General features: G+C 47.0%; 1 protein-coding gene across 1 annotated transcript; it reads left to right on the plus strand.

Moving 5' to 3' along the window:
- Positions 1-1919: 1919 nt before the first annotated feature.
- Positions 1920-19026, plus strand: LOC142825331 (maestro heat-like repeat-containing protein family member 1). Its single transcript, XM_075917287.1, has 5 exons — positions 1920-2016; positions 3049-3183; positions 5400-5502; positions 6475-6540; positions 8461-19026. The coding sequence occupies exons 1-5, from the start codon at positions 2014-2016 to the stop codon at positions 8532-8534; spliced, it is 381 nt and encodes a 126-aa protein (XP_075773402.1). The 5' UTR covers positions 1920-2013; the 3' UTR covers positions 8535-19026.
- Positions 19027-27430: the final 8404 nt, after the last annotated feature.

Below are 27430 nucleotides of genomic sequence, written 5' to 3' on the forward strand. Positions count from 1 at the left end.
ATACTCCTAGGAATGAAGAGTGTAGGCTTTATTTCCACGATGAGAGATTCTATTCCAGGAAACAGAGACACTAAAAAACTCAAATCATGATAGATAATCAGCTGAACGTAAGCACCCAGTACAAAGCTGTGACCAAAAGAGCTGAGGTGATCCTCGGAAGCATAGACAGAGGGATTCTGAATAAGAATAAAGAAGTTATTTTACCTCTGCTTATGGCACTGGTGTGAGAACTGCTAGAATACTGTCAGGATCATGCCTGCAATTCAAGAAGGATGTTGATCAATTGGAGAAGAGTCACAAGAATTTTCAAAGGGCTAGAAAATGTGCCTTTAGATTCAATGGGGGAGGGAGGGGGAATGAAGCTAAACTAATTCAGACTGCTAGTAAGGCATACATTTTAATGGTAATTTTAATCATTGGAACCATTTACCAAGGGTTGTGGTGGGGTCTCTATCAGTAGCAACTTTAAAAACAAGATGGGCTGTTTTTCTAAAAGAGGTGCTCTAGTCAAACAGACATTATTTTGGGGAGGTTCTGTGTTGTGAAGGAGGTCAGACTGAATGATCACAATGGTCCCTTTTGGCCTTCAAATCTAAGTAATTAGAAATCTAATAGGATTACATAGGTGTAATATGGCACAGAGTTTGGCTTATTGTAGCTAGTACCTGATGTAAAATATAGCTATAGGTCACTAGGGGGGCAGATGAAATTCCCACTGCTTCATAATTGCTAAAAAAACATATTAGAAATGTGGTTAGTGGAAAGTGTTTTTTAATGTCATACGTCTGAACAGGTGAAAAAGTACAAGAAGGTTCTTCTGGAGGCACTGATCAGGACTTTAGAAGACACTTTCAGTTCTGAAGTCATTGCCGAAAGCCTGAAGGCACTGGCCAACGTTCTGAACGAGCTGAAAGGGAAGGACATAGGTTCTTCCTTCAGAGACCTCACCACACAGATCCGGAAGTACTTCGATAATGTACGTGAACAGAAGCCTTCAACCCCAGTTCAGCTGACATTGATGAGGCTCCATTTACAATGCATGATGTGTCCTCACTGGGCATTGTTCATGTCAGAATGAAGTGATTTTAGGCCTTAGGGAAGAGATGTGTTTTATGGAGGAGCAGAGAATTAAGAAAATGAGGATGCCATCCCTGCTCCTTCAGTCTCACCCTTCTGTTCATCTTTATTTCCAATGAGAATGGCAAAGGAAGTATGAATACTAGATTAGGTAGCTGCATAACAAGGAAAATGGGCATACAGGGTGTAATAGACTGTTTTGGGCCTGCTCCATACGATTTTTATGTCAGATGGTTGAAATTATTCCATTTTGCAGAGAAGTCTGAGATTTCAAATTTTGGTTTTGTTCCTATTTGGGGGACACACCCCCCAGCCCAAATTTCAAAACTCTTTGTGAAACCGTAATACTATTCTCAACCCAGCTCTACTGGGAGCCTTGCCTGAGGGCAGTCTACTGGCAGACTATGCTGGAGACAGGGAACCTGGAAACACTGGGAATTAGAGGTGCCAGGGTGCACATTTCCTGGCTCCTTGTCAGCCTGCCAGACAGGCTGTTCTGAAGGTGAGGGCCAGGAAGCCCAAGATCCCAGTTAGCCTGCTAGATGGGTCACCAAGAAGCTGACCAAGTACCCCTACTTGGCTTCTGGAAGAATGTTGTCAAAATTGAACTGTCTTCAAAGTATTTTGATGAATCAACACATTTGGCCCAAACTTGATTAATTCCAGTTCTTTTAAACTTCTGTAGTTGGAATCACTCTACCCTAATGTAGAAGAGACAGCTGTGCTAGATACATGATGTGGTTATTTCTTCGTTACCAACCTGTGTGGCTTTCTTGGCTATAGGAGGACAACACTCTTCGTGCATTGGCCTTTGTCCTGTTTGGTATCCTGGCTGGCTCTGCAAAGAGAAAATGGAAGGACTATTTTGCCAAGCAGGTTAGACAGAGCTGGGTCACGCTTCTGCTGCACCTGCAAGATCCAAGCCCTGAGGTTTCAATGGTAAGAATGACAGTGACTTAATTACTAAGCAAAAAGAATCTTCCTCCTGATGCCAGGGGAGCTCTGCTATTCCTTCCCGCAGTGGAGACCTAAATTCTTCCCTCAGTTCATTGCCCTCCTTTTGAGTCAATCCCAGACAGGCTGGTCCTTAGCAGCCAGGGTTGTCTCACTGGAGTTCAGGATAGGTCATGGGTCTGATCCCAAGAGTTCATTCCTGCCTATCTCTGCACCCCACGTTCCTGCCTCCCCACAACAGAGGAAAGACCACAGCTATGCCTAGTGAAGCAGCTTTCATAGCTACATCTGTTCTGAAAAAACATTGCTGCTATCTCCAGTTTTCAGTATTATAAAATCATAGAACCATAGGTTTGGAGGAGACCTCAGGAGGTCACTGAGTCCAACCTCCTGCCCAAAACAGGACCAGCCTCAACTAAACAATCCCAGCCAGGGCTTTGTCAAGCTAGGATTTGAAAACTCTAGATTTAGAGGTTCCGTTGCCTCCCTAGGTAACCCATTCCAGTGCTTCACCACCTTCCTAGTAAAATAGTTTTTCCGAATATCCAACCTAGACCTCCCCCACTGTAACTTGAGACCATTGCTCCTCATTCAGTCATCTAGTACCACTGAGAACAGCCTCTCTCCATCCTCTTTGAAATCCCCCTTCAGGTAGTTAAAGCCTTCTATCAAAGCTCCCCTCACTCTTCTCTTCTGAAGACTAAATAATCCCAAATCCCTCAGCCTCTCCTTGTAAATCATGTGTTCCAGCCTCCTAATCATCTTTGTTGCCCTCCATTGGACTTTCTCCAATGTATCAACATTTTTTAAGTAATGGGGTGCCCAGAATTGGATGCAATACTCCAGAAGTAGAATCCCTTTCCCCCTATTAAAGTCATGCTGGCATATTTTCTGTCTATTACTTCAGGGGAATCCCTTTTATTCTTGGGGTAGATGAGCAGTCAAGGACATGAGTTCCATTTGAATGAGCACAATACGTGTTATGGAACAATTCAATGGTGCAACCCTCTTTTTCAGGAGTGCAGAGCTACATTTCATCTCTGTGCCCCATTTTTGGGACTGAAGAGGCTCCAAACTATACTTAATGAGCATCTTAGTTGGAGAACCAAGCTGAACCCTGAGGAGCTCCAGATGGATATCTGCAGACACCTTGTGAGTGACCTACAGAATTATATGAGATTATTGACAGCATAGGCTTGTGGTGTAGAAGCAGGGGGAATGTGTGATGGGCAATGTAAGTATCTATGGGTATGTCTATGCTACAAAGTTAGTTTGAACTAACGGACGTTAGTTCGAACTAACTTTCATAGGTGCTACACTAGCGCTCCGTTAGTTTGAATTTAATTCGAACTAACGGAGCGCTTAGTTCGAACTAGGTAATCCTCATTCCACGAGGATTAAGCCTAGTTCAAATTTACTAGTTCGAATTAAGGGCTGTGTAGCCCCTTAATGCGAACTAGTGGGAGGCTAGCCCTCCCCAGCTTTCCCTGGTGGCCACTCCGGCCAACACCAGGGAAACTCTATGCCCCTCTCCCGGCCCCGGACCCCTTAAAGGGGCACGGGCTGGCTACGGTGCCCGTGCCAGGTGCAAGCCTGCCAGCACCCAGCCAGCAGACCCTGCACCTGGTGCGGATCGAGCCACCCACCCGATGCCCCCCAGCCCTCCCCCTCTTCCCGGGACCAGGCTGGCAGGTCCTGGGAGCTTGCCCGGGACCGCAAAAGGCGGGCTCCCTCCTGGGCTAGTGCGGACATCGTGGACCTCATCCACGATCTCCGCACTAGGCACAGGAAGGTGGCCGGCTAGGGCAGGAGAGCTGCCAGCCTGGCCACCCAGGAGCAGGTGTGCATGAAAATCAAGGGGGTCCACTGAGACCCCCGACCCTGAGCACTGAGCTTACAATGGCCATCCTGGGTCAGAACAAAGGTTCATCTATCCCAGTAGCCTGTCTGCCGACAGCGGCCAACCCTAGGGACCCTGGAGGGGATGGACCGAAGACAGTGACCAAGCCATTTGTCTCGTGCCATCCCTCTCCAGCCTTCCACAAACTTTGGGCAGGGACACCACTCCTACCCCCTGGCTAATACCACTCCATGGACCCAACCTCCATGGCTTGATCTCACTTCCCTTTAAACTCTGTTCTAGTTGTAGCCTTCACAGCCTCCAGCAGCAAGGAGTTCCACAGGTTGACTCTGTGCTTTGCGAAGAACAACTTTCTGTTACTAGTTTGAAGCCTGCTACCCATTCCTTTCCTTTGGTGTCCTCTAGTCCTTCTTTATGGGAACTAATGAAGAACTTTTCTGTATGCACCCTCTCCACCCAACTCCTGCTTTTAGAGACCTCTATCCTGTCCCCCCTCCGTCTCCTCTTTTCTAAGCTGAAAAGTCCCAGTCTCTTTAGCCTCTCTTCATATGAGACCTGTTCCCAACCCCTGATCATTTTAGTTGCCCTCCCCTCTGCCACCCTCTCTCTTCCCCTCTTCCACCCCCTTTTCCCAGTCTCCCCCACTTTTGTTCAATAAAGACAGATTCCATTTTTGAACACAATTGTCCTTTATTTTGTACATCAAGAAGAGGGGCTAGGAAGGGTAAGTGGAAGGAGTTGAGGGAGGAATGGGGTACGCGCCCCCGATGGGGAGGACTGGGCTGGCTCTGCGGGCTTTTGTGGTGGAAGCTCTCCTGCAGCCCCCCAATTGCCCCATCTCCCCAGATGGCAGGCTGCGGCAAGTGCAGCCGGTCTGATGGCCAAGTGCTGTGATGTGCCCAGTGTGGGTACTCCGGGCACTCCAAGCCAAGACTGCTTTGCAAGCGGGGCACCCCTGAGAACTGTCTGTCCGGGGTGGGGGTTGGGACCCTTTAAGCACAGCCCTCGGCTAGCCTGAGACAGCATCTCCACGCTCTAAGTCCTCCTCTGATGACCTGCCGGCACTGCTTCCGGCAATCCTTAAGCCCGGTTCAGGGTCCACTTAATGTTGACATGCTAGTTCGAATTAGTAAAACGCTAATTCGAACTAGTTTTTTAGTCTAGATCCGTTAGTTTTAATTAGCTTAGTTCGAATTAAGTAATTCGAACTAAGTTAGTTCGAATTAACGTTGTAGTGTAGACGTACCCTATTAGAGTGGGATACAGGACTGAGGGTGAGAGGAATGTAAATCTGCCATAGATTCCCACTTTCCCCACTTCTACACAGCCTCCTGTCCTTTCTTTTATTTACTTGTTTAAATTAAAAAAAAAGTCTGAGTGAGTCCAATAACTGACAGCAGTGGCAAGAGGAACACAGACTGTTTACTTGTGGTTTGTAAAGGCATGTGTTGGCAGTCAAAGGGCATTTCTAGCCAGAGAGAGCTCATGTGTCCCTGATTTTCTCTAGGCCAAAGAGAAGGCTGAGCTACTGGAGAACTTTTACAAAACTACCATCACATACTTCTGCAGCAGCTGGGAAGAGATCCGGGCAGTTGCAGCCAAGTTAGCTGGTGAGAGAAAGTGTGCCGTGTCCCTTTTGGTATTCCCTTTGAGGTAGACAGAAAAAGTCCCTGTGTGCAGCACTGAGCTACTATTAATCTCTCCGTGCTGTGACTTCTCATGCATAAATGGAGATGTTAATGTTCTCCTACTTCTCCAGTGTGGTGTTAGGAGGAATTTGTAAGTTGCAATAGAATGCTTTGAGATGGCGCAGTCATTTAGTAGCAGAGGCTGGCACACTGTCACGTAGGGTATGTTTATTCTCCGATCAAACTAGTGTGCTAAAAATAGAGTAGCTGTGGCAGGAGTAGCAGGAGGGGTTAACTATTCCAAGGATGATCCCATCCAAACCCAAAAGTCTGTTCTCAAGGTGGCTAGCTCCTCCGACTGCTTCTGTCATCTTACCTGCACTCTATTTTTAGTAGTCAGAGTTAGTGTGGACTCAAACGATAGACCTAAGCTCAGTGTTGTTCACTGTTCCTTACTGGTGCTTCATCACTGGGAGGTAGGCAGGCCACCGCCACACAGTGCCTGCTGTTGCAGGTTCCTGATTGCCTTGCCCAGGAAGCACTAGATTCCTCCCCTTTGGCCCTGTGCCATCCTTTCCTTAGCACACCCATGCAAGCCAGGCAAGCATTGTGGCCTAATTAATTTATCCATGTGAGATCCTTGCTTAGTACGCACTTATTCCTGGCCCCAGCCCTTTGTTCACACCACTAGATTAATACACTATCCTAGTATATCTCCAATAACTGACAGCAGTGGCAAGAGGAACATAGATTGTTTAAAGCAAATGAGGTTTTATGTAAACATTCTTAATTTTTTTCTCTTATTCTCTTCAGTGTGGACGCTAAACTTTTCTAGTATTTTCTTGCTTACAGCTCACCTTAGACCCACAATAGAAGCCAAAGGGCCAATGTTATCACCTTGCACTTAACAAGAGAAGGTTTTTTATTGATGTTTATTTTACACTGCTTATTTAGGCATCATCCTGGAACATACGGACACCAAAAATATGAAATGGCTGGACATGGAACATCTGTTGACCTGTAAGTAACAAATACAGGTGAAATCCTATTCATTAGTGAGTTATAAAGAAATTTAGCTGACAAGCAAGCAGTAACTGATACCACAGGTGTGAAGTGCATCAGCCACACATCAAAGGACAGATTCAGCTTTAGTCTGCTCTGAAAGAGGTACGTCTACACTACAGCGTTAATTCAAGTTAACTTAATTCGAAATAGTTAATTTGAATTAAGCTAATTCGAATTATGCATCTATACACAAAACCTATTTCAAAATAGCATTTTGTTATTTTGAAATAGCGCGTCCACACTGAGTGGACCCTGAACCGAAGTTCAGGCTGGCCGGAACCAGTGCTGGCAGGGCATCAGGTTAGGACATAGTGTGTGGGCCTTCTGCCTCAGGCTAACTGAGCTCCGTGCTTCACGGGACCCTACCCCCACCCCGGGTTCCCCGCTCGCTTGTCTACCCCGATGAGGGACAACAAAGCAGTCCTGTCTTGGAGTGCCCTGAGTGCCTGCACTCGGGACACCACAGCACTCGGCCACATGGAGCCAGAGCTGCCCCTGGGCACACCGGTGCGTCTCGTAGGGTTGTTGCCATCAGCCCAGCTGCACTTGCTGCAGGCTACCGTCCGGGGAGTCCATTGGGGGGCTGTCAGGATCCAGGAGGCCCTGCAGGAGAGTGTCCACCCCGAGGAGCCCTCAGAACCACCCCGGTCCTCCCCACCGGGGGCTCGTGCCCCATTCCTCCCTCACGTCCATCTACTTACTCCTCCCTAGCCTCCCTTCCTGATGTCAAATAAAAGACATGTATGTTCAAAAATAGAAACTGGGTTTATTGAACAACAGGGTGAACCTCTGGGGAGACTGGGAAAAGGAGGTGGGAGAGAGGAATAGAGTGGGTGGGAGAGGGGAGGGTGAAACCTGGGAGGAGGAAGTTGGAAGGGAGAAGCAAAGGGAAGAAAGGAGAAGGGAAGATCAGGGCCCAAGGTTGGGGGTCTCACCGCACCAACTTGAATGTCATGCAAACCTGCTCCTGGGTTCGCATGTGGCCTTTGGTGGCCAGGCTGGCAGCTGTCCTGCCATTGACGGCCGTGTTCCTCTGTCTAGTGCGGAGATCATGGATGCTGGGGCATCCCTCCCAAACCTGAATAAGGTCCATGATCTCCACCCTGGACCAGGAAGGCACCCGCCTTCTCCAGCCCCTGTCAGGCTCCTGGGTGCTGGCAGACTGCTCCTGAGGAGCAGTGGAGGGTTGGCTGCCAGTGCCTTGCTGGCTCACGTTTTGTGGCTACTGGCTCAGGGGCCCCAGTGGCCACTGCTGGCTCTTGGCTGGTAGGCTTGGATCTGGCACGGGCCAGGGTCTATCCCTTTAATAGCTCTGGGGTTTACCAAATTTGAATTAAGCGCTCTGCTATTTCGAATTAATATCGAAATAGCGGTTTGCATGTATAGATGCTATTAAAGTTAATTCAAAATAACAGCTGTTATTTTGAATTAACTTTGCGGTGTAGACGTACCTGGAGGAAACTGCAGCCAGTGTGATATAAGTCAGTGCATCTCCTGGCTATCCTGGCAATGCCTCTTCCCAACCTGTGTGATCCACTCTTTGGGCTCCATCGGCTCCCTGGAAGCCACTTTTTGCTACCCCAAACTCCACACCATCAGATTTATTTCTGTCAGGAGATGTAAAATAACTTAAAAGCAGAAGCTATTGAGTCAATGGAGCACCTTCCAATTGGATGAGTTTCTGGTAGGGTCAGGGTCTCCCCTCTCCCCCCTCCTCCATCTCAGTTTGGAGCTTGGAAGGATCCCAATGGAGGAACCTAAAGCTTTGTTTGTACAGAGAGCTTCTGTAGCTTGGTACTCACTGGTACTAAATCTCCAGCTACTGCAGGCATAGGTGACTATATGAAAAGTGAGTCATATTCTCTGTAATTCCAGCTCTCCAGGTACTACAGAATGACCCAAGTCCCATTGTCCAGATGGTGGCAACTCAGGTCCTAAGAGACATCTGACCTGGATGAGTGCTCGGGGAATGAAGCACAGACAAATAGATCAAAGAGCTCCTGCTACCTTGAATGGGAACAAGAGAGGGATTGCTGGAGGACAATGTGCTCTGTCTGTGCCAGCTTGTTTCCAGCTTGCACCTCATATACTTCGGTGGGAAGCTAGACCTTGGTGGTATGCGGCCAGCTCTGCTATGGGGTAGGAGAGTAGTATAAGGGCCCTACCATCAATCAAACATTAGCCCTGCCACCTGACCCTGGAAGTCCCCCCCCCCCCGACTCCCCGGAAGTTCCTTCTCCCTTGTCACCGGCAGTCCCGCCCCTGGAGGGTAGTACATCCGGGTCGAGAGGGACAGGTGACCGGAAGTAAAAAAGGATGTCATGTGACCCCCGTTAGGCCCGTCCCCTGTCACCGGAAGTCCCGCCCTTGGGGGTAATACATCCGGGGTCAAGAGGGGCAGGTGACCGGAAGTAAGGGGTGTCATGTGACCCCTCTAAGGACTTGCCCCGCCTCCCTCTACCAATCAGGAAGGGCTTTCCCCGTAGGACCGCCCCGCGAACCGCTTTGACCAATCGGGGGGCAGTTCCGGGACCGGATGACCCGCCCAGAAGTGGGTCGTGTGACCCCTCTAAGAACTCGCCCCGCCTCCCTCCACCAATCAGGAGGGGTTTTTTCCCTGTAGGACTGCCTCGTGAACTGCTTTGACCAATCAGGGGGCAGTTCCGGGACCGGAAGACCCGCCCAGTAGTGGGTTGTGTGACCCCTCTAAGAACTCACCCTGCCTCCCTCTACCAATCAGGAGGGTTTTTTTCCCTGTAGGACCGCCCCACAAATCGCTTTGACCATTTGGGGGGTGCAGTTCTGGGACCCGTTGACCAGACCGGAAGCTGGTCGTGTGACCCCTCTAAGAGCTTCCCGTGACACCCTCTGTCAATCAGAGCATAGCACTTCCCCATAAGTTCTAGCGCCACACAAAAGAAGCCATCTTGTTCCAAGAGCGCGTGTTTCAGAGAGCGTGCAAACGCTGAGCAGAAACATGGACTCTTTCACCACCCCCACCAGAAGTTTGGAGTTTGTTTTGGTGACGAGGGCCTTCCACCACATGAGAAGAAAGTGCCACATCAGCAACAGTTCCGAGGACGAGGGAGAGGCAAAAAGGGGCCCTTTGCCCCCTCTGCTATTGGATACACCAGGATCTGATCCCGAAACCCAACTCCTCCCACGGCAGCCTGACGAGCTAGACGGCCTCTCGTTATCTGTCCCTGTGGAGGATGCTGCCCATCTCTCCCAGGAGTCGGACAAGGTGAACGGAAAAGAAGTCAAACAGGTAAATGAAAAAATCGAGGTGGGGGGCATCATGGGTGTTTTGTGAATCTAAAAACCAGCATCTGTAGCTTATTCTCTTTTTTGACAATCTCTTGCCAGGTCGACGATGACTTTCTAGAAACCTTTGAGAAATTGCACATCGGTAATCCTGTGGGAGTAAATCTATCTTGTGCCCGCTTTTTTTGCTCATATCTGACACATGGATCTCGAGAACAAACGTGCAAGAATGAATTAACTCGGACTCCCTAATAGCGATAGTGGTGGGGGTGTCATGGTGCCCATTTGCAGATGGCTGTAAAAGGGTGTGTTAATCCAGATGCTTAATAAAACTTGTATGAAATGTGTTGGTGTGAATGTGTTCCTTCCATACTTACAGCATCTTTTACTAACACAAATAACAGTCATGTCTACGCAGATTGCTCTGTTAGAGAAAATACATTACACCCCCAGGGAAGCTGGTAGCTTTGGTGGGGTGAACCCTCTGTTTCAAGCAGTCAAAAAGCACAGTAAAACTTTGAACAGAAGACAGGTAACATCATGGCTTTCGGACCAAGACGCTTACTCTTTGCACAAGCCTGCTCGAATACATTTTAAAAGAGACAAGACCATTGTCTCAGACGTGGATGCACAATGGCAAGCAGATTTGGTGGATATGCACCGGTTCTCCAAACGCAACAGCGGTTTTAAGTATATTTTAACAGTGATAGACATTTTATCAAAATATGCCTGGGCCTTAGGCCTAAAGGACAAGACGGGCAAGGAGGTAGCCAAGGCCTTTAAAGCTATTTTCAGCGAAGGTCGCGTGCCTCAAAAATTACAAACGGATCGGGGAAAAGAATTTTTAAACAAACCTTTAAGTGGATTGTTAAAGCGGCATGGTGTCCACCATTTTGTTACTAACAATGAAGTCAAAGCGGGGGTTGTGGAGCGATTTAACAGAACTTTAAAATCTAGGATGTGGAGATATTTTACAGCCCACAATACCTTTCGCTACATTGACATATTATCTGAGTTTATAAAGAGTTACAGCTGGAGCTTTCACAGAACTATACGGACCAGACCTGCTGATGTGAACCCCGCAAATTCTCTGAAGGTCTGGAAAACTGTTTATGGAGATGATGTTAAAATAAAACAGGCTGTTGTTCCTTTTAGAAAAGGGGACCACGTGAGACTCTCTAAAACCAAAGGTGCCTTTAAAAAAGGTTATGAACAAACATTTACCAATGAGATATTCATAGTGGATGAAGCCTTAACCAGGGGTGAGAGACCTGTCTACCGATTAAAAGATTATGAGGGTGAGACAGTGACGGGGTCATTTTACCCTGAAGAATTACAAAAGGTGAACCCCAAACAAGACAGGATTTACAGGATTGAAAAAGTTCTAGCAGAGAAAGGGAAAGGAAGAAAAAAGCAGCTATTGGTGAAATGGCTGGGGTGGCCCAACAAATTTAACAGTTGGGTAGAAGCTTCTCAACTCTGTAACGTTTAAGCGAGAATAAAAACAATCCCACCTGCAAGGAGAGAAATGGGGGACGGGGGCTTCTACATCACTCTGCCCAGCAACGCCAGCTCTGGGGTTTTTCCCCAAAACACCAGCTCGGCCTTTACAATACAGCTAATAAAGTCGTTGGATCTCCCGGGGGCCTGGGAAGTGGGGTTAGCGGAAATACAATATCCACACAGCTGGAACAACATTACTGAGGACACCCCTTTCCAAATCACCTTTGGAGATAAACCATGGAGTTATATCCTACGGCGAGGTTATTACTCAACTATACCCGAATTATTGGAACATATGAATAGCATTGTGGCACGTCATTCTGGACCGCCTGATGTTATCATGAATTATGACCCCGTGAGTAGAAAATGTAGACTTAAATCCACCGATGCTACTGCTACGTTTTCTACCCTCGGGGAGCTAGCTAACATTCTGGGTTTGGCCCCCGGGCACAGTGTCCAGAAGAGTCCCTTCTCAGCAGACATCACAGGGGGTTTCAACTCCTTGTATCTATACACGGATATTGTAGAACACCAGTTTGTGGGGGACTTTTCTGTCCCCCTGTTACGCTGCGTCCCTGTCAGAGGAAATAACAATGAGTTTGTTACCATCACCTACGATAAGCCTCATTACGTACCCATCAGTCAACACCACATCGACACCATCACCATTGAAATAAAGACGGATCAAAACAGATGCGTTTCATTTTGCTTTGGCAAGGTGATTGTGAAGCTGCACCTGCGTTCCCGGAAAGAGCGAGGTTTCTAAAAAGCAAAACACTATTATGGCGATCGTAAAAAATTACGGTGACTCCAAAGTCTACAGCAACTATTACAAAGCCCAGGCTGGATATGCCCTTCCTGGATATCATGGAGCCCCTGTGATGTACGGGGCCGGCGTGGGCGGTATATTCCGTAGCCTTTTTCGAAAAGCTGTACCGCTTTTGCGAAGAGGGCTAGAGATTATTAAACCCCACATAAAAACAGCCGCTCAAAACATAGCCAGAGATGTGGTAGGCCACGTTTCCCAGGCTGTCTTGGAGAAGGTGGGGAATCCGGCTAAACAGGAAGGGTCAGGGCTGATGTATATTAAAAGGAGGAAGAGAAAGAGAAATGCGTCATATCCGCGACGCACAGGACCCCCGAAACCCTTTAAAAGAAGAGCCTTGACACGCAGGACAGGCCATCAGCAAAAGTCCAAGAGGAAGCCAGGGAGAAAGAGGACACGCTCTGTACCTGGTAAAAGAGATATATTTTAGTCAACATGGCTTTCGTTCACTGCGGGTCGGAAGAGTGCACCAAATCTGAACTAGACTTGTTTCAGATAGCCCCTACTCAGACCAGCATTGAGAAAAGCATCTACATCGAGGTGCCGCCTCTGTCAGCCGTGACAGAAACTGCCCCCATCGACTTTTTTTATAGCAGGGAATGGCATAGATTATATGGATTTAAACAACATCCTACTCTACCTTTGTTGCAAGATAGTAAAAGGCGATGGGACTGCACTCCCCAGGGATGCCGCGGTGGCCTCTATTTTCAGTCAATTGGACGTTACATTGGGAGACCGCCTAGTAAGCAATTTTCCGCCTGACTGTTTTACAAAGACACTCCTGGACAACACGAAAAAACAGCTGGATGGTGAGAATCTAGGATTTGTGAGGTGTGCAAGGCTGACGTCCCAGAGCAGGACAATGGAGTTGTTGGGTCATCTACACAGCGACCTGTTTTTTCAAGAAAAACTTTTGTTGAACGGGGTGGATGTGAAAATTAAATTGACACGCAGTAAAGCACCCCAGGTGAGGGGTTTAAAGGCAACTGATGGTTGTTTTTCTTAATTTTTCTTCTTAAAAACAATGAACAATTCAGAAAAAATACCTAGACATAATATATATATATATTAAATAGATATTCTATATATAGAGAAGTGTTTTATTTAAAGCAAAATGTGATCAAGTTCAAAAATTATTTTTAGAACATGACAAACTTCACACACTGAGCCAGTCAGACAGTTTAGCCAATTTTTGTTTTTTAGAAGGCAAAAAAGGAGTTGGTGTTTCTCGATCCATCCCAGCGTCAGTGGCTGAGGCCTTCAGGCGTTCCAAAAGAACTCTGTTGTCTGCACTGCCCATGATGGAAGATGGAACGTTTAGTTCTGCCATGGCATTGATAAACACATCCCATCCTTTAGGTACATGTCTGCTAGGGACAGAACGCGTCTGGGTGACGGCTGTGACTAAGTCAAGCATGTTAGAACCATTCACCACCGAGCCTTTGTACACAAATGCACCTTTATCATTCCAGGAAGCGATAGTTTTATCCTGGCCCAGCTTATTTAGCAACACTGAGGCCTTTTTCTTATAACGCTTATTCACGTTATCCAACAGCTCCTGAACCACAGAGTCTGAGGTGTTTTCTGTTTCTGGAGGTTTGGCGGTGTCACTCTGTTCTGGTAGAAACAGACTTATTTTCCTTTTATCTGCATCACTTTGCCTCACGTACGTTAGGTATCTCTGAAGCACAGCGCTGTAGAGTTTAGCCTTTTCGTATTCGGCTAAGTCAGTCCTTTGAAGAACAGACTTCATTTCAGCATCCAGTAAGCGAGTTGCAGTTGTTCTGATATTTTCCTCCACTGGAGGGGGAGCCCTTAATTGCTCCAGCTGATGACTGGGCACCAGGTACATTTTTTCTGCATACTCCATTATCGGTTATTCAAAAGCCCCGTTATCAGAGGGACAGCAAAACTTAACAAAGGGCCGATAAACCCCCCAGACTGCTTCACCAGATGCTTCTTTCTTTTAAGCGAGACCCTTTTATTAGACAATGTTTTTATAAGCGTGCGTTTCTTTTTCAGCACGCTCACTTGATTCTGCGTCAAAGGCACGTTTCCTTTTAAGGTATTGAGTGCTAGTTCTGAGATGGCCGCTACTAAATCGTCAGAGGCCAAACACAGTATAGCCTTCCTTTGCTGCGGGGGTGATTTGCTAAGTAATTTTAAAAGAGCCAGGTTTCTCTTCACGCAGCTAGACATGTTTTCGGTCGGCAACCCCCAGCTGTTAAAAAGGGTCTGCCGATAAATCATCTCTTTTTATACCCGGCGGTTGTTCTTTTCAAAGTAGAAGCCACCGGCCAGTCTGGAGGGAAAAGACCAGTTCTTAGTCTATAAGCTTCTGGCGTGGACGCATTTAAATCCACCACCAGGTAGCCATAAGGTCTTTTGGTAGCATCCTCAAAAGCTTCTAGAAAGAATTGAGCCTTGCCGAGGTAAATTTGCCGAGCAAGCGTAGCGATTTGCAGTTTATCCCTGGGGTTTTTGAACAGAACCATGTACTTAGTGTTTAGGTTAATCGTACGGCTCTTTTTCCCCTGACAAAATACGTTCTGAACGATATACATAATGCTCAATTTCCTGTGGTGCACGTACTTGGTAAAGGCTTTCTCAATTTCATCGCTTTCACAAGCAGAGTTCATCAGATCATCCACGATAATCAGATTCACTTTATTAGTAGGAAACAAATGGTCATCGTCAAAAGCATTAGGCAGACCCTCCACAAAATTAGTAAAGGGATATTTACAGAGCAGTTCTTTATACAGAGGTTGCCAACAACTGTAACACCACAAAATATTCTCAGGCATAACAGACAGTGTGTGTTTGGCATTATCCAATACGTTTTTTATAAAGTAACTTTTCCCACAGTTGCTAGGCCCTGCGAGAATTGCAGAAAAGGGGTGTTTCCACCTCGTATCCATTTTTCAAAAGCCGAAGGGCCGGGTTTTAAACCCTTCTCCTAGGACCCTCTTGTTATAAACACCGTTGTGTTTTTTAAGGGTTTTTGTCTCTATTTGCCACTGATTTTTGTTTCTTACAATCGAGGGCTGTTGCACCTCTATCTTTTTTGAGGTGTTTTCTTGCAGACCCGTGCAATAGTCCAGGACTAGATCTTTCAAACTGTCAAAGTTGATCTTTTCACAGTTTGCTACGTTTAGGGTAATTCCTTTGACTTTCATACAGGCCTTTCCTCCCGACAGCTTATACCCGTAGGTTTTCGGGCCTGCCGACACAAACTCAGTGATGTGTTGATCTGACGGGATCTCGCTCGTGAGGTCCCCTAAATAATCCCCCAGAGGGGGATTCCAGTCACCTTCCCTTTTCACAAATATCACTGAGTCAGTGTCATGGTATAGGCACCGCTCTTGCAACCCATCTAGGAGACTGTATAATTCTAAGTGGGCATAAGCGGTGGTGAAACAGGCTATGAAAACATTGGTATTGCCAGAGACAGAGTACCGGTCTTTTGCGTGCTTCCAAGACACGCATGCTGTTTCATTGTCGATAAACTCGCAGGATGAAACCTCGTAATTGGGGGAAAACAGGTACCGAAAGAGTTCATCAGGGTCTCTTACGATGCTGGTGTTGGGTAGGTTTGTTCTTTGGCCGAATTTACCCCACAGAGAATTTAAAAACAGTTTAGCAATTTGGCGTTTAGCTGGGTTCGACCTGATCTCGTGTTGGCGTAAACGCACGCCTTCTTTTTGGTAAAAATCGTTAACGTACTTATTTTGTTTTTGTTCGTCTGTGCACCAGCCGGGATACCCTGAAGCCTCTTGTTCCTGACGGAGGTGTAATTTGATATACTCTGACAAGAGTTTGTCAGATTTGTCACTGAAATGCCAGATTTCACAGATTTTAGCCACTGTATACCCCTTTGCTATGGCCACAGTCAATTCCACCGTGCACCATGTCCCCAGGATAGCTCTCTCCTCATCAGTATGGGTGCACGTCTCCCGCTGCTCGGTTTCCGCACATGTTTGGCATAGCGGGAACATAAGCTTGCCACCCACTCTGACAGGTAACAATGGGAAAAAGAGGCCTCGCGGGGGGTACACCTTAACTTTTGCAATTCCAAAATAATTTGCAAGGGGTCCAAAGTTGTCATAAACTATATCGGGGTGTCCAATAGGGTATTCTTTGGTTTTGTTTACGAAAGGGTAAAATCATAATAGTGGATTTCTTCCCCAGGGTTAGGCTTGTAATATAGGCGGATAGCGTTTGTCCTCCCCCCGAAAAGAGCATCCTTAGGCCTGAGAGGCTGGGGTAACTGGGCTCGGTTTAAAAAGCCTGCAAGCTCCCTGTCTGTTTCTTTCATCACCTCCCACTCGTGCTCCCAGAGAGTCCTCACTACAAAACCAAGTCGTTTTAGATAGTCAGTCTTAAGCTGCGTCTTGTAATAAAGAAACCCAAAAGTTGTCCCTGTCATAGGGTTTTGTGCTTTTTCACAATAACAGGTGACACAGCCATGGAAAAAACACCCGTTAAACTCAAAGGCCGTGCGTACCCCGTCAACATTGGCATAACCGTCTAAAAAGTAGGGGCCTACCTGTAGTGCCCCACCCTGTAAAGCATGCCGTATTTGTATATTTTCTTTGTAAGAGGTATACAGCAGCCACTGAATAGATGGGGTCGAATATCTCTTTTTCTGCCGGTGGTAATTGTCTGGAGGGAGAAGAGCTACCGTGTTAGGCTCCAAAAGCATAAACCTGTACATCGCCATGCAGATGGAGGCCAGCGTGATGTACTGGAAAGGATCGATATACAGGTTTATCTCAGTGAATTTACCAGGGCCTCTCTCTGCTACATCCCCCATCTCTGTCATGTTCATAATCTCTTTTCTATATAGAATACAAGCCTGTCTCAAAATGTTAACATCCTGTTGACAGTAATACGCGAGCTCTTTCTGCAAGTCAAACGTCTCATAGCTGTGGTCCCGATACCAGTCGAGAAACTCTGCTTTTTCCCTGGGCATCATACTGTCTACACCATAGTGTCCCACACCAGGCATAGGCCCCACGTAATTTTGGTGTGAAAAAAATGTGGAAAATACCCTTTGCACCCTTCAAACCCCATCGCCTGCAGTAGCTTGCTAAGCTTCATGGGCAAGAAGTTTAAAGAGTCTATAAAACGAATGTCCAGGGCCTTAACTTTCACACACATTAGTTTACTACCCTGAGTGATCAGCTCTAGGCACATCTTTTCCTTCAGTAGCTGTCTCACGACAAAGTACGCATCGTAACCTTTGGAATTGTGCGCTATGAATGTGTAGTCACGGAACTCTTTGCCAATAAAGGTCTTAACGAACATAGAAAGACACTTGCTACCCTTAAATTCCCAGGATTTTTCTGGCTTTAGGGCCAGAGCAAAAATGTAATTGGGAGTGTGCAACCCCGTCTCCTGCGTGCATTCGAAATCATAAAAAATATACTTTTCTGAGGCTTCGGGCTTTCTAAGGCTGTCCATAAAACAGAAATGATTGTCAATGTTGCCAACAAGCAAGCCCTTACACTGCTTACAGCGTCGCCCTTTACAGCGGTGCCGCTTGTCCATGTAAGACTGACACACATCACACAAAGTTTTAGACAGGCATTCAACTTGTTTTTTCGATGCGCAGTCTATGTGTCTGACTAAGCACTCTTTGGCTCAACAAAATAGTCTACAGCTAGGACACCGCAGCGGCACGCCCACGCTGTCTGAGCACGTTCCGCTCAAGCAGAGGCGGCAACAATACCTGCAAGAGTGGTCATGACTGTACACTGTGTGGCAAAACTCACAATAATTTTTCGCTCCGAACAACTTTTTCACATCCAGAACCCCATAATAATGCTCATCTCCGCCAAGCACCGCGCGCCCGGGGCCGGCACCCCCACCCTCAAGCACCGCGCGCCCGGGGCCAGCGCGCCCCCCCCCCGCGCAAGCGCCACACGCTATGTACCCAGGGCCAGGTCAACCCCGAGCACCTGGCAGGTGCATGCAAATGCCCCTGCGGGCGCCATGGCGCCCGCGGGCACCGTGTTGGGGACCACGGACCTACGGCAATAACAGTATTTAATAAGCTTTCCAAACACAGTTCAGCACATAGGCCCCGGAGCTTGCAGTTTATACCCTCTGGAGTCCAAGTCAAACAGTCATGGTACCGCTGGGCTGGCGCATTTATGACACAACCCTCACAGTCCTCAAAAAGCTTTTCCCTAAGACAGTGACTAAGGACGGTATAAACACCAACGCGTACAATAGAGCGCATAACTTTTTTACGCTTATGATGTGGCACTGGCTCAACTAGGTCAATGCACAGCCACCTCCTGAATTCTTCATGGCCGTCATCCTTGGCGTTCTCTTCAATGCTTTGTATCAGTGTTGAGCAAAAACAAGGTGGGCCCGGTTCGTCTTCCTCGTCCGATGCAATGCTGTCCCGGGTCTGATGGTCAGCTAGAAAGGCATCGTCAAGCTGTCAAAAGATTGCCAGAAAGAAATAATGTAAGACGCTCTGGTCATTTTTTTTTTTTAAAGTTTACAAAATCCGGTTTCCTAACCCCATGATGCCCCAACTTCGATCTTTCATTTACCTATTTGGCTTCTTTCCATGCGTCTTGTCCGACTCCTGAGAGCCATGGGCACCTTCTTCCTCCAGGCCATCTAGCTTGTCTGGCTGCATCGTGAGCGGTTGGGTTTCGACGTCAGATATTGGTGTATCCATCAGCGGCTGGGCCAAAGGGCTCCCTTCAACTTCTCCTTCCTCCTCAGAACTGTCGCTGATGTAGCGCTTTCTTCTCAGCACCAAAACAAAGTTGATGAAAGAAGCCATGTTTCCGCTCAGCGTTTGCACGCTCTCTGAAACATGCGCTCTTGGAACAAGATGGCCTCTTTTGTGTGGCGCTAGAACTTACGGGGAAGTGCTATGCTCTGATTGGCAAAGGGTGTCACGGGAAGCTCTTAGAGGGGTCACACGACCCGCCTCAGGTCTGGTCAACGGGTCCCGGAACTGCACTCCCCGGATTGGTCAAAGCGATTCGTGGGGCGGTCCTACAGGGAAAAAACCCCTCCTGATTGGTAGAGGGAGGTGGGGCGAGTTCTTAGAGGGGTCACACAACCCACTGCTGGGCGGGTCATCCGGTCCCAAAACTGCCCCCCGTTTGGTCAAAGGGGTTCGCGGGGCGGTCCTACAGGGAAAAACCCCCTCCTGATTGGTAGAGGGAGGCGGGACAAGTTCTTAGAGGGGTCACACGACCCACTGCTGGGGGAGTCATCGGGTCCCAGAACTGCCCCCCCGCTTGGTCAAAGCGGTTCGCGGGGCGGTCCTACAGGGGAAAAAGCCTTCCTGATTGGTTGAGGGAGGCGGGGCGAGTCCTTAGAGGGGTCACATGACACTCCTTACTTCCGGTCACCTGCCCCTCTTGACCCCGGATGAATTACCCCAAAGGGCGGGATTTCCGGTGACAGGGGACGGGCCTAACGGGGGTCACATGACACCCGGTCAGCTGTCCCTCTTGACCCGGATGTACTACCATCCAGTGGCCGGCCTTCTGGTGACAGGGGAGAAGGGAATTCTGGCGGTCAGGGGGGGGGACTTCCGGGGTCAGGGGGCAGGGCTAACGTTTGATTGATGGTAGGGCCCTTATACTACTTAGGGGATTACACATGCCGGGGGAATTCACTAAGGGTGGCTTTAATTGGCATTTAAGCATCTAACTGTGGATTTTGGTGATTTCCTTTAGATATCCAGGGCCTTTAACTGTGCTTGTATTGTCCAGTCCCATAAGTTGCTGAGTGTCCTCAAACTCCCTCTGATGTTATTGGGAGTTCAGAACACTCTGCCCTTCAAAGAAGGTACTCAGCAGATATCATTCGTCCTCCAAATTTAGAGGCTATGATCCTCCACCTTATAGAAAAAGTTTCCTGAATAGTTAGGTTTCTAGTCTCTCTCAGCACTTTACTCTTGCCCTCCTGGGTTCTGGGCCTATGAGGAGTCACCAGACAACAGTTAGCAAAGGAGGGTAAAAGGCTGAGGGGGTCTGGGATATCATTGTCTGTGGTTCTCAATGGGGAGAGAATCTTCCTGTGATGGCTGAATATGGGAAGGGGATCAGTGTTTTCCCCTGTTGAATTGACACTTTCTGATAATTCACTATATTAGGTAATAGGAGTTCCCCTAATCTTGTGGTGTTTCCTGTTTTGGAGATTGTTTTCCATTCCATATCCAGCAGCTTAATCCCAACCCATGTTATTATATTTACTAAGGGGCATTGTACAAATGCTGATGACTCTTTAAGTTTATTTCTCAGGTGCTGGCCATGCTGTGTCTCACAAACAGTCACCTGTAAATAACCCTCCCCTGTAAATAATATAGTGTTTGTATTTACTGTGCACATATCATTCGTCCTCCAAATTTAGAGGCTATGATCCTCCACCTTATAGAAAAAGTTTCCTGAATAGTTAGGTTTCTAGTCTCTCTCAGCACTTTACTCTTGCCCTCCTGGGTTCTGGGCCTATGAGGAGTCACCAGACAACAGTTAGCAAAGGAGGGTAAAAGGCTGAGAGGGTCTGGGATATCATTGTCTGTGGCTCTCAATGGGGAGAGAATCTTCCTGTCATGGCTGAATATGGGAAGGGGATCAGTGTTTTCCCCTGTTGAATTGACACTTTCTGATAATTCACTATATTAGGTAATAGGAGTTCCCCTAATCTTGTGGTGTTTCCTGTTTTGGAGATTGTTTTCCATTCCATATCCAGCAGCTTAATCCCAGCCCATGTTATTATATTTATTAAGGGGCATTGTACAAATGCTGATGACTCTTTAAGTTTATTTCTCAGGTGCTGGCCATGCTGTGTCTCACAAACAGTCACCTGTAAATAACCCTCCCCTGTAAATAATATAGTGTTTGTATTTACTGTGCACATATCATTCGTCCTCCAAATTTAGAGGCTATGATCCTCCACCTTATAGAAAAAGTTTCCTGAATAGTTAGGTTTCTAGTCTCTCTCAGCACTTTACTCTTGCCCTCCTGGGTTCTGGGCCTATGAGGAGTCACCAGACAACAGTTAGCAAAGGAGGGTAAAAGGCTGAGGGGGTCTGGGATATCATTGTCTGTGGTTCTCAATGGGGAGAGAATCTTCCTGTGATGGCTGAATATGGGAAGGGGATCAGTGGAGACCCCCTGTTGAATTGACACTTTCTGATAATTCACCATATTAGGTAATAGGAGTTCCCCATATCTTGTGGTGTTTCCTGTTTTGGAGATTGTTTTCCATTCCATATCCAGCAGCTTAATCCCAACCCATATTATTATATTTATTAAGGGGCATTGTACAAATGCTGATGACTCTTTAAGTTTATTTCTCAGGTGCTGGCCATGCTGTGTCTCACAAACAGTCACCTGTAAATAACCCTCCCCTGTAAATAATATAGTGTTTGTATTTACTGTGCACATGTTTCCAATTAAACTCTTTGAAGTATCTGTTTCAATTACTCAGGGGCCTGATTTCTTCTTTCAGAGTATGTCTACACTACAGCATTATTTCAAACTATCTTATTTCGAAATAGCGCGTCTACACACAAAATGCATTTTGAAATAGCGTTTTGCTATTTCGAAATAGCGCGTCCACACTGAGTGGACGGTGAATCGCATTTAAGGCCGGACAGAACCAGGTCCGGCAGGGCATCAGGTCAGGAGTTACTTTGTGTGGCTGCTGCCTGAGGCTGTCTGAGGCCTGTGCTTAAAGGCACCCCCCTGGACAGCCAGTTCTCAGGTTTCCCTGCTTGCTTGCCTACCTCCATGAGGGACAGGAAACCATTTTGTCTCTGTGTGCTCTGGTTGCCTTCACTCGGGACATCACAGCACTCTGCGACATGAAGCCAGAGCTGCCCCTGGGCACTCTGGTGCTTTTCGTGGACGCGTTGCTGCGGACCTGTCTGAACTTTCTGCAGGCTGCCATCTGAGAGGTCCATCAGGGGGCTGTCAGTATCCAGGAGGCCCTGCAGGAGAGCTTCCATCCTGAGGAGCCCTCAGAGCCTCTCTGGTCTGCCCCACTGGGGGCTTGTGCCTCATTCCTCCCTCACGTCCTTCCACTTACCTCTCCCTCTGCCCCCTTCCTGATGTCAAATAAAATACACGTATTTTCATGAACACAAACTATCTTTATTTAACAAAACCCCGGGGGAGAGGGGGGAGAATGAAACTCTGGTGAGACTGGGGAAAGGAGGCGGGAGAGGGGAGAAGAGAGGGGGGGAGAGGGAAGGGGGAAAACTTGGGGGGAGGAAGCAAGGGGAAGAAAGGGGAGGGGAAGGTCAAGGCTCAGGGTTGGGGTGCTCTCCAGACCAACTTGATTTTCATGCAAACTTGCTCCTGGGTTCACATGTGGCCTTTAGTGCCAGGCCTCTAGTGCAGAGATCATGGACATTGGGGGCAATCCCCCCAAACCTGAATAAGGTCCATGATCTCCACCCTGGACCAGGAAGGTGCCCGCCTTCTCCAGCCCCTGTCAGGCTCCTGGGAGCTGGCAGACTGCTCCTGGCGAGTGGTGGAGGGCTGGCTGCCAGTCTTTGCTGGCTCATGTTTTGGGGCCACTGGGTCAGGGGTAGTGACTGCTGGCTCTGGCCTGGCAGGCTTGGAACTGGCACAGACACTGTGGCCAGAGTCAACCCCTAAAGGCTCCGGGGAGGGAGGAAGGAGAGGAGTGATCTTGGTTGAGACTGGAGTGGCCACCAGGGCACCCTGGGAAGGCTGGAGGCCCCCTATTTCGATGTGTCTACACAGCACTTATTTCAAAATAGCTATTTTGAATTTGGCTTTATTCCTCATGGAATGAGGTTTACCAAATTTGGAATAAGTGCTCCGCTATTTCAAATGAATTTCGAAATAGCAGTTTGGCTGTGTAGATGCTAGTGAAGTTATTTTGAAATAATGGCTGTTTTTTCAAAATAACTTTGCTGCAAAGACATACCCTCAGAGAAGTTGAGGTTTCCAGAAGATCCACTGTAAGTAACCAGTATGCAGGGTTTTCTCCCTTGCCCTTTCTCCACTAAGATGGTAGAAGACCCTCAGTCCAGTGCCTCTTGGGGGTCTCTAACCACTCTTCTGTGATACACACCAAGCTAGATCTAAACCCTATAGCTAGTGATATGGGGTCTGGTTTTTTTTATCATCTTCACTTTGTCTTTCTGGGAATTCAGTGTTGCTGATGAATTCTGGGCTGTAAGTGGCATTGACTGTTCAGGTGAGTTACCCTCCCTCTTGTCTAGTCTCTTTCTGGGTCAGAAGGCTATCTGAGAACTGCATGGGCTCGTCTACATTGGCCCCTTTTCCGGAAGGGGCATGTTAATTTCAGAGGTCGTAATAGGGAAATCCGCGGGGGATTTAAGTATCCCCCGCGGCATTTAAATAAAAATGTCTGCCGCTTTTTTCCGGCTTTTAGAAAAGCCGGAAAAGAGCGTCTACACTGGCCCCGATCCTCCGGAAAAAGCGCCCTTTTCCGGAGGATCTTATTCCTACTTATTCAAAAAAGGGTGCTTTTTCCGGAGGATCGGGGCCAGTGTAGACGCTCTTTTCTAAAAGCCGGAAAAAAGCGTTGGACATTTTTATTTAAATCCCCCACGGATTTCCCTATTACGACCTCTGAAATTAACATGCCCCTTCCAGAAAAGGGGCCAATGTAGACGTCGCCCATGTGTTTACTTACAGACTTAGGATAGGTGCCTGTAATAGTGATTGAGGGAAGGCATCTCTGCTTTTTTAAGCTAAGTCCCTGTTTGTGCTTTGCAGACCTTTATCAGGGAGGAACGATTGGATCCCCTAGCTTCCCCCACTGTTCTATGAGGGAATGGCTGTCCTGAGATATCACTGACAGGGCTGCTAGGCTCACTGGTCTTATGACTTCTCTATATCAGGGACCAGCTCATTTGTTAATAATTCACGTTGGACGGGAGCTGGGTGAAGGCTGGAGGGTCAGTTTTGCTGTGATGATCACCAGTTAAGCTCTACAGAGAATCATAGAAATGCAGGGTGGAAGTGACCTAGAAAGACCCCCTAGTCCAGCTCCCTGTGCTGAGGCAGGACCAAGTATTCCTACACACTTTTGTCTAACTGGTTCTTAAAAACCTCCAGTGATGGAGATTCCAGAACCTCCCTTTGAAGCCTACTCCCTAGCTTAACTGTTTTTATAGTTACTTAGAAAGTTTCTCCTAATATTGAACCTAAATCTCCCTTGCTGCAGATTAAGCTGATTGCTACTTCTCCTACTTTCAGTCCACATACTGTCTAGACCATCCCTGAGTTGACTTGATGTTAACTCGATAACACCACCAGTCCGTGAGCCACCCATCCAATCTTCTCAAGGCTCTGCCAGCCCTTACTTTACCTTGCAGGGTAAAAAGTAATGGTGCCTGACGGGAATGGGAGTGTGAAGTTTGGATATGAAGGTGGGGCGGAGGGGACGACACTTACCTGGCTCTGTACCTCCTGTCGCTCTCAGGCACCATGAATCTGGCCAATGGAAGCAGCAGGGAAAGCTTTCAGGTGAACAGTTTCTTGGACTGCCAATCCCCCTGCTCAGAGGAGGAGGAGTGGGAGTGCATGGAGCTGCTTCCTGTCCCCATGAGCTAGATCTGGCCCATGTGGATCCTCCCCCAAGAGGGGAGCTGCAGAGCTGGAGCACCAGTGTAGGCTCCCCAGTATAGGGGTGTGTGAACCCAGAGCCTGCAGCTTACCTGCAAGATGGTTGCAGACCACACTTTGTGAACCACTCACTGCCTTACATGCTTTCTCTAGGCCTTGTGGAGAGTACTCAGAGTCTGGATATGTATATGCAGTAAGGAGGAGAAGGGAATGGGCTGGGAACAGAGAGCCTAAGTCGTGATGTTAGATGCACTTCAAGCACCCACCTGACAATTTTTGTCCTGCATGCATTGACCATATAGTAGTCACCGAGCCCCCCAGTGAAATGCAAACCACCAGACAGGAATGTAGGATGGCAGAATAGTGCTGGGAGAATTTTTATTTTCATAGAAACTACTGAATACATTTAAAGAGGTTTTCAAATCTCAGTAAAGGTGCATCTCCACTGCACCCGTAGGTCAAAATAAGCTACGCAATTTGAGCTACGCAAATTGCATATCTTATTTCAATCTAATTTTGAAATAGATTATTTTGAAATTTCAGAATAAAGCGCTATTCCAGCAAGTCCCTTAACCTTCATGGAACGAGGGCTACAGGGACACCGGAATATATTTCGAAGTAATGGGTGCATTTAAAGATGCGAAATAGCTATTTGTGATAGAACTGCTGTCTAGACGTAGCCTAAATGTATAGGAGCAGAAATTAAGCTTCAAACATTTGCCATTTAAAGAAATAAAATGAAACATTTCTGGTGTGAAAGAAAAGTACACTTGCTGACTTCTTCATTCTCTTTAAAAACACCATGGTTCTTTAGAAGTTTTCTCTTTTTCTGCCTGTGGAATAGAAATACGGAAATAATAAGGTATTTGTTTGAGACAAAATGCAGAGAAATATGTACCATGATTGCTGTCCCTTTGTGAAGTGTCTGATGGAAGCAAATGTTCACACACAAGTGCCATAGTTTTAGAGCATAGTTTTGCCACTGTAACTTAGAATGAGTAGGTCCTGACTCCGAGAACAGTGATGTGAGGGCCAGATTCTGCCATACTTACAGGCTACGTCTAGACTGGCATGATTTCCGGAAATGCTTTTAATGGAAAAGTTTTCTGTTAAAAGCATTTTCAGAAAAGAGCATCTAGATTGGCGTGGACGCTTTTCCGCAAAAGCACTTTTTGCGGAAAAGCATCTGTGCCAATCTAGACGCACTTTTGCGCAAAAAAGCCCCGATCGCCATTTTAGCCATCAGGGCTTTTTTGTGCAAAACAGTACTGTGCTGTCTACACTGGCCCTCTTGCGCAAATGATTTGCGCAAGAGGGCTTTTGCCCAAACTGGAGCAGCATAGTATTTCCGCAAGAACAATGACAATCTTACATGAGATCGTCAGTGTTCTTGCAGAAATTCAAGCAGCCAGTGTAGACAGCTAGCAAGTTTTTCCGCAAAAGCAGCTGTTTTTGCGGAAAAACTGGCCAGTCTAGACACAGCCACATTGCACAATCTCACATTCAGCAAGCAGCCATACTGCTTTCAATATCCTCTTTGGTAGAGCAAGGTACTACTCACTGGCAGTTAGGTTAGCAGCATGCCATCATTGATTTCTGCAAAGCACTGGTGTGTAGGGGACCCTTTGTCAGTCCCGGTCTATAACTCCATTAGGTGGTTTTGCGATATGGACAGCTTGCTCTTAGACTCCAGAAAGAATAGGCGGAAGGGATAAAGTATATCATGTTGGCTTGATCTAAATTTAGGTACTCTCACTGAGTAGTACCTTGCTCAGAGAGTAGACCATTCAAATCAGTTTGGCTGTCTGAGTAAGGTACTTAAAGTATGACAAAATCTGTCCCTTTTTGGTATTTTTTTATATCAAAATTAACATCTGACGCTGAAATTACCATATAATCGCTGAATTCCTTGTCTGTCGTCATCTGGAAGGACGAAGGTGTTTGGATCCCAGTAGCGATAAATAGGGTACGTCAGAGCACCTTGAACATTTGAATGACCCAGTCCCAAAGAATGGCCAAATTCATGAGCAGCAACAAGGAACAAATTTGTTCCTAAATTTTTCATATAATAAAAAGAGGAAAAGAATTGTTAACATACAATGGAACGGAGAATCACAAGCAGAAGAATTCACATCTTTTCATTGTGATGAAATCCTATAGGTTTAATTTAAGTTTATCTGCTCTCCCATGTTTTAGTAAGAATTTTTCAGAGGCCATGAATGGGAAGTCAGGAAACCTGCAATCTATTCCTGACTCTCCTTTTGTTAATGGAGATCACTTTTGACAATCACTTAAAGTTGTGTCTAACTTACAAAAACACCAGGATAATATTGCTCTCCCACTTTTGTAAAGTGATTTGAGCTCCACAGAATACAGACCTTATATATATGCTCTGGCAGGCAAAGGTAAGTATGTTACATTATATATAAGAGAGAGGGACAAACAGTTATAGGAAGAAAATGCCAGGGCTTTGTGTAGAAGGAGCTGAATTTGTTGCGACGGGCACAGGAAATACTTTACCTATATGATTTTGTGACCATTTCTCAGCTTCATCAAAATGAGCATCTCCTCCTATCCCTGGGCTTGGTGCAAAGGCATGAGCCAGTACTCCTCCCCTTCCATCAAAGGGAGATTGGTCGCC

The sequence above is a fragment of the Pelodiscus sinensis genome, unplaced genomic scaffold (genome assembly GCF_049634645.1).
Source record: "Pelodiscus sinensis isolate JC-2024 unplaced genomic scaffold, ASM4963464v1 ctg49, whole genome shotgun sequence".
Lineage (NCBI taxonomy): Eukaryota > Metazoa > Chordata > Testudines > Trionychidae > Pelodiscus > Pelodiscus sinensis.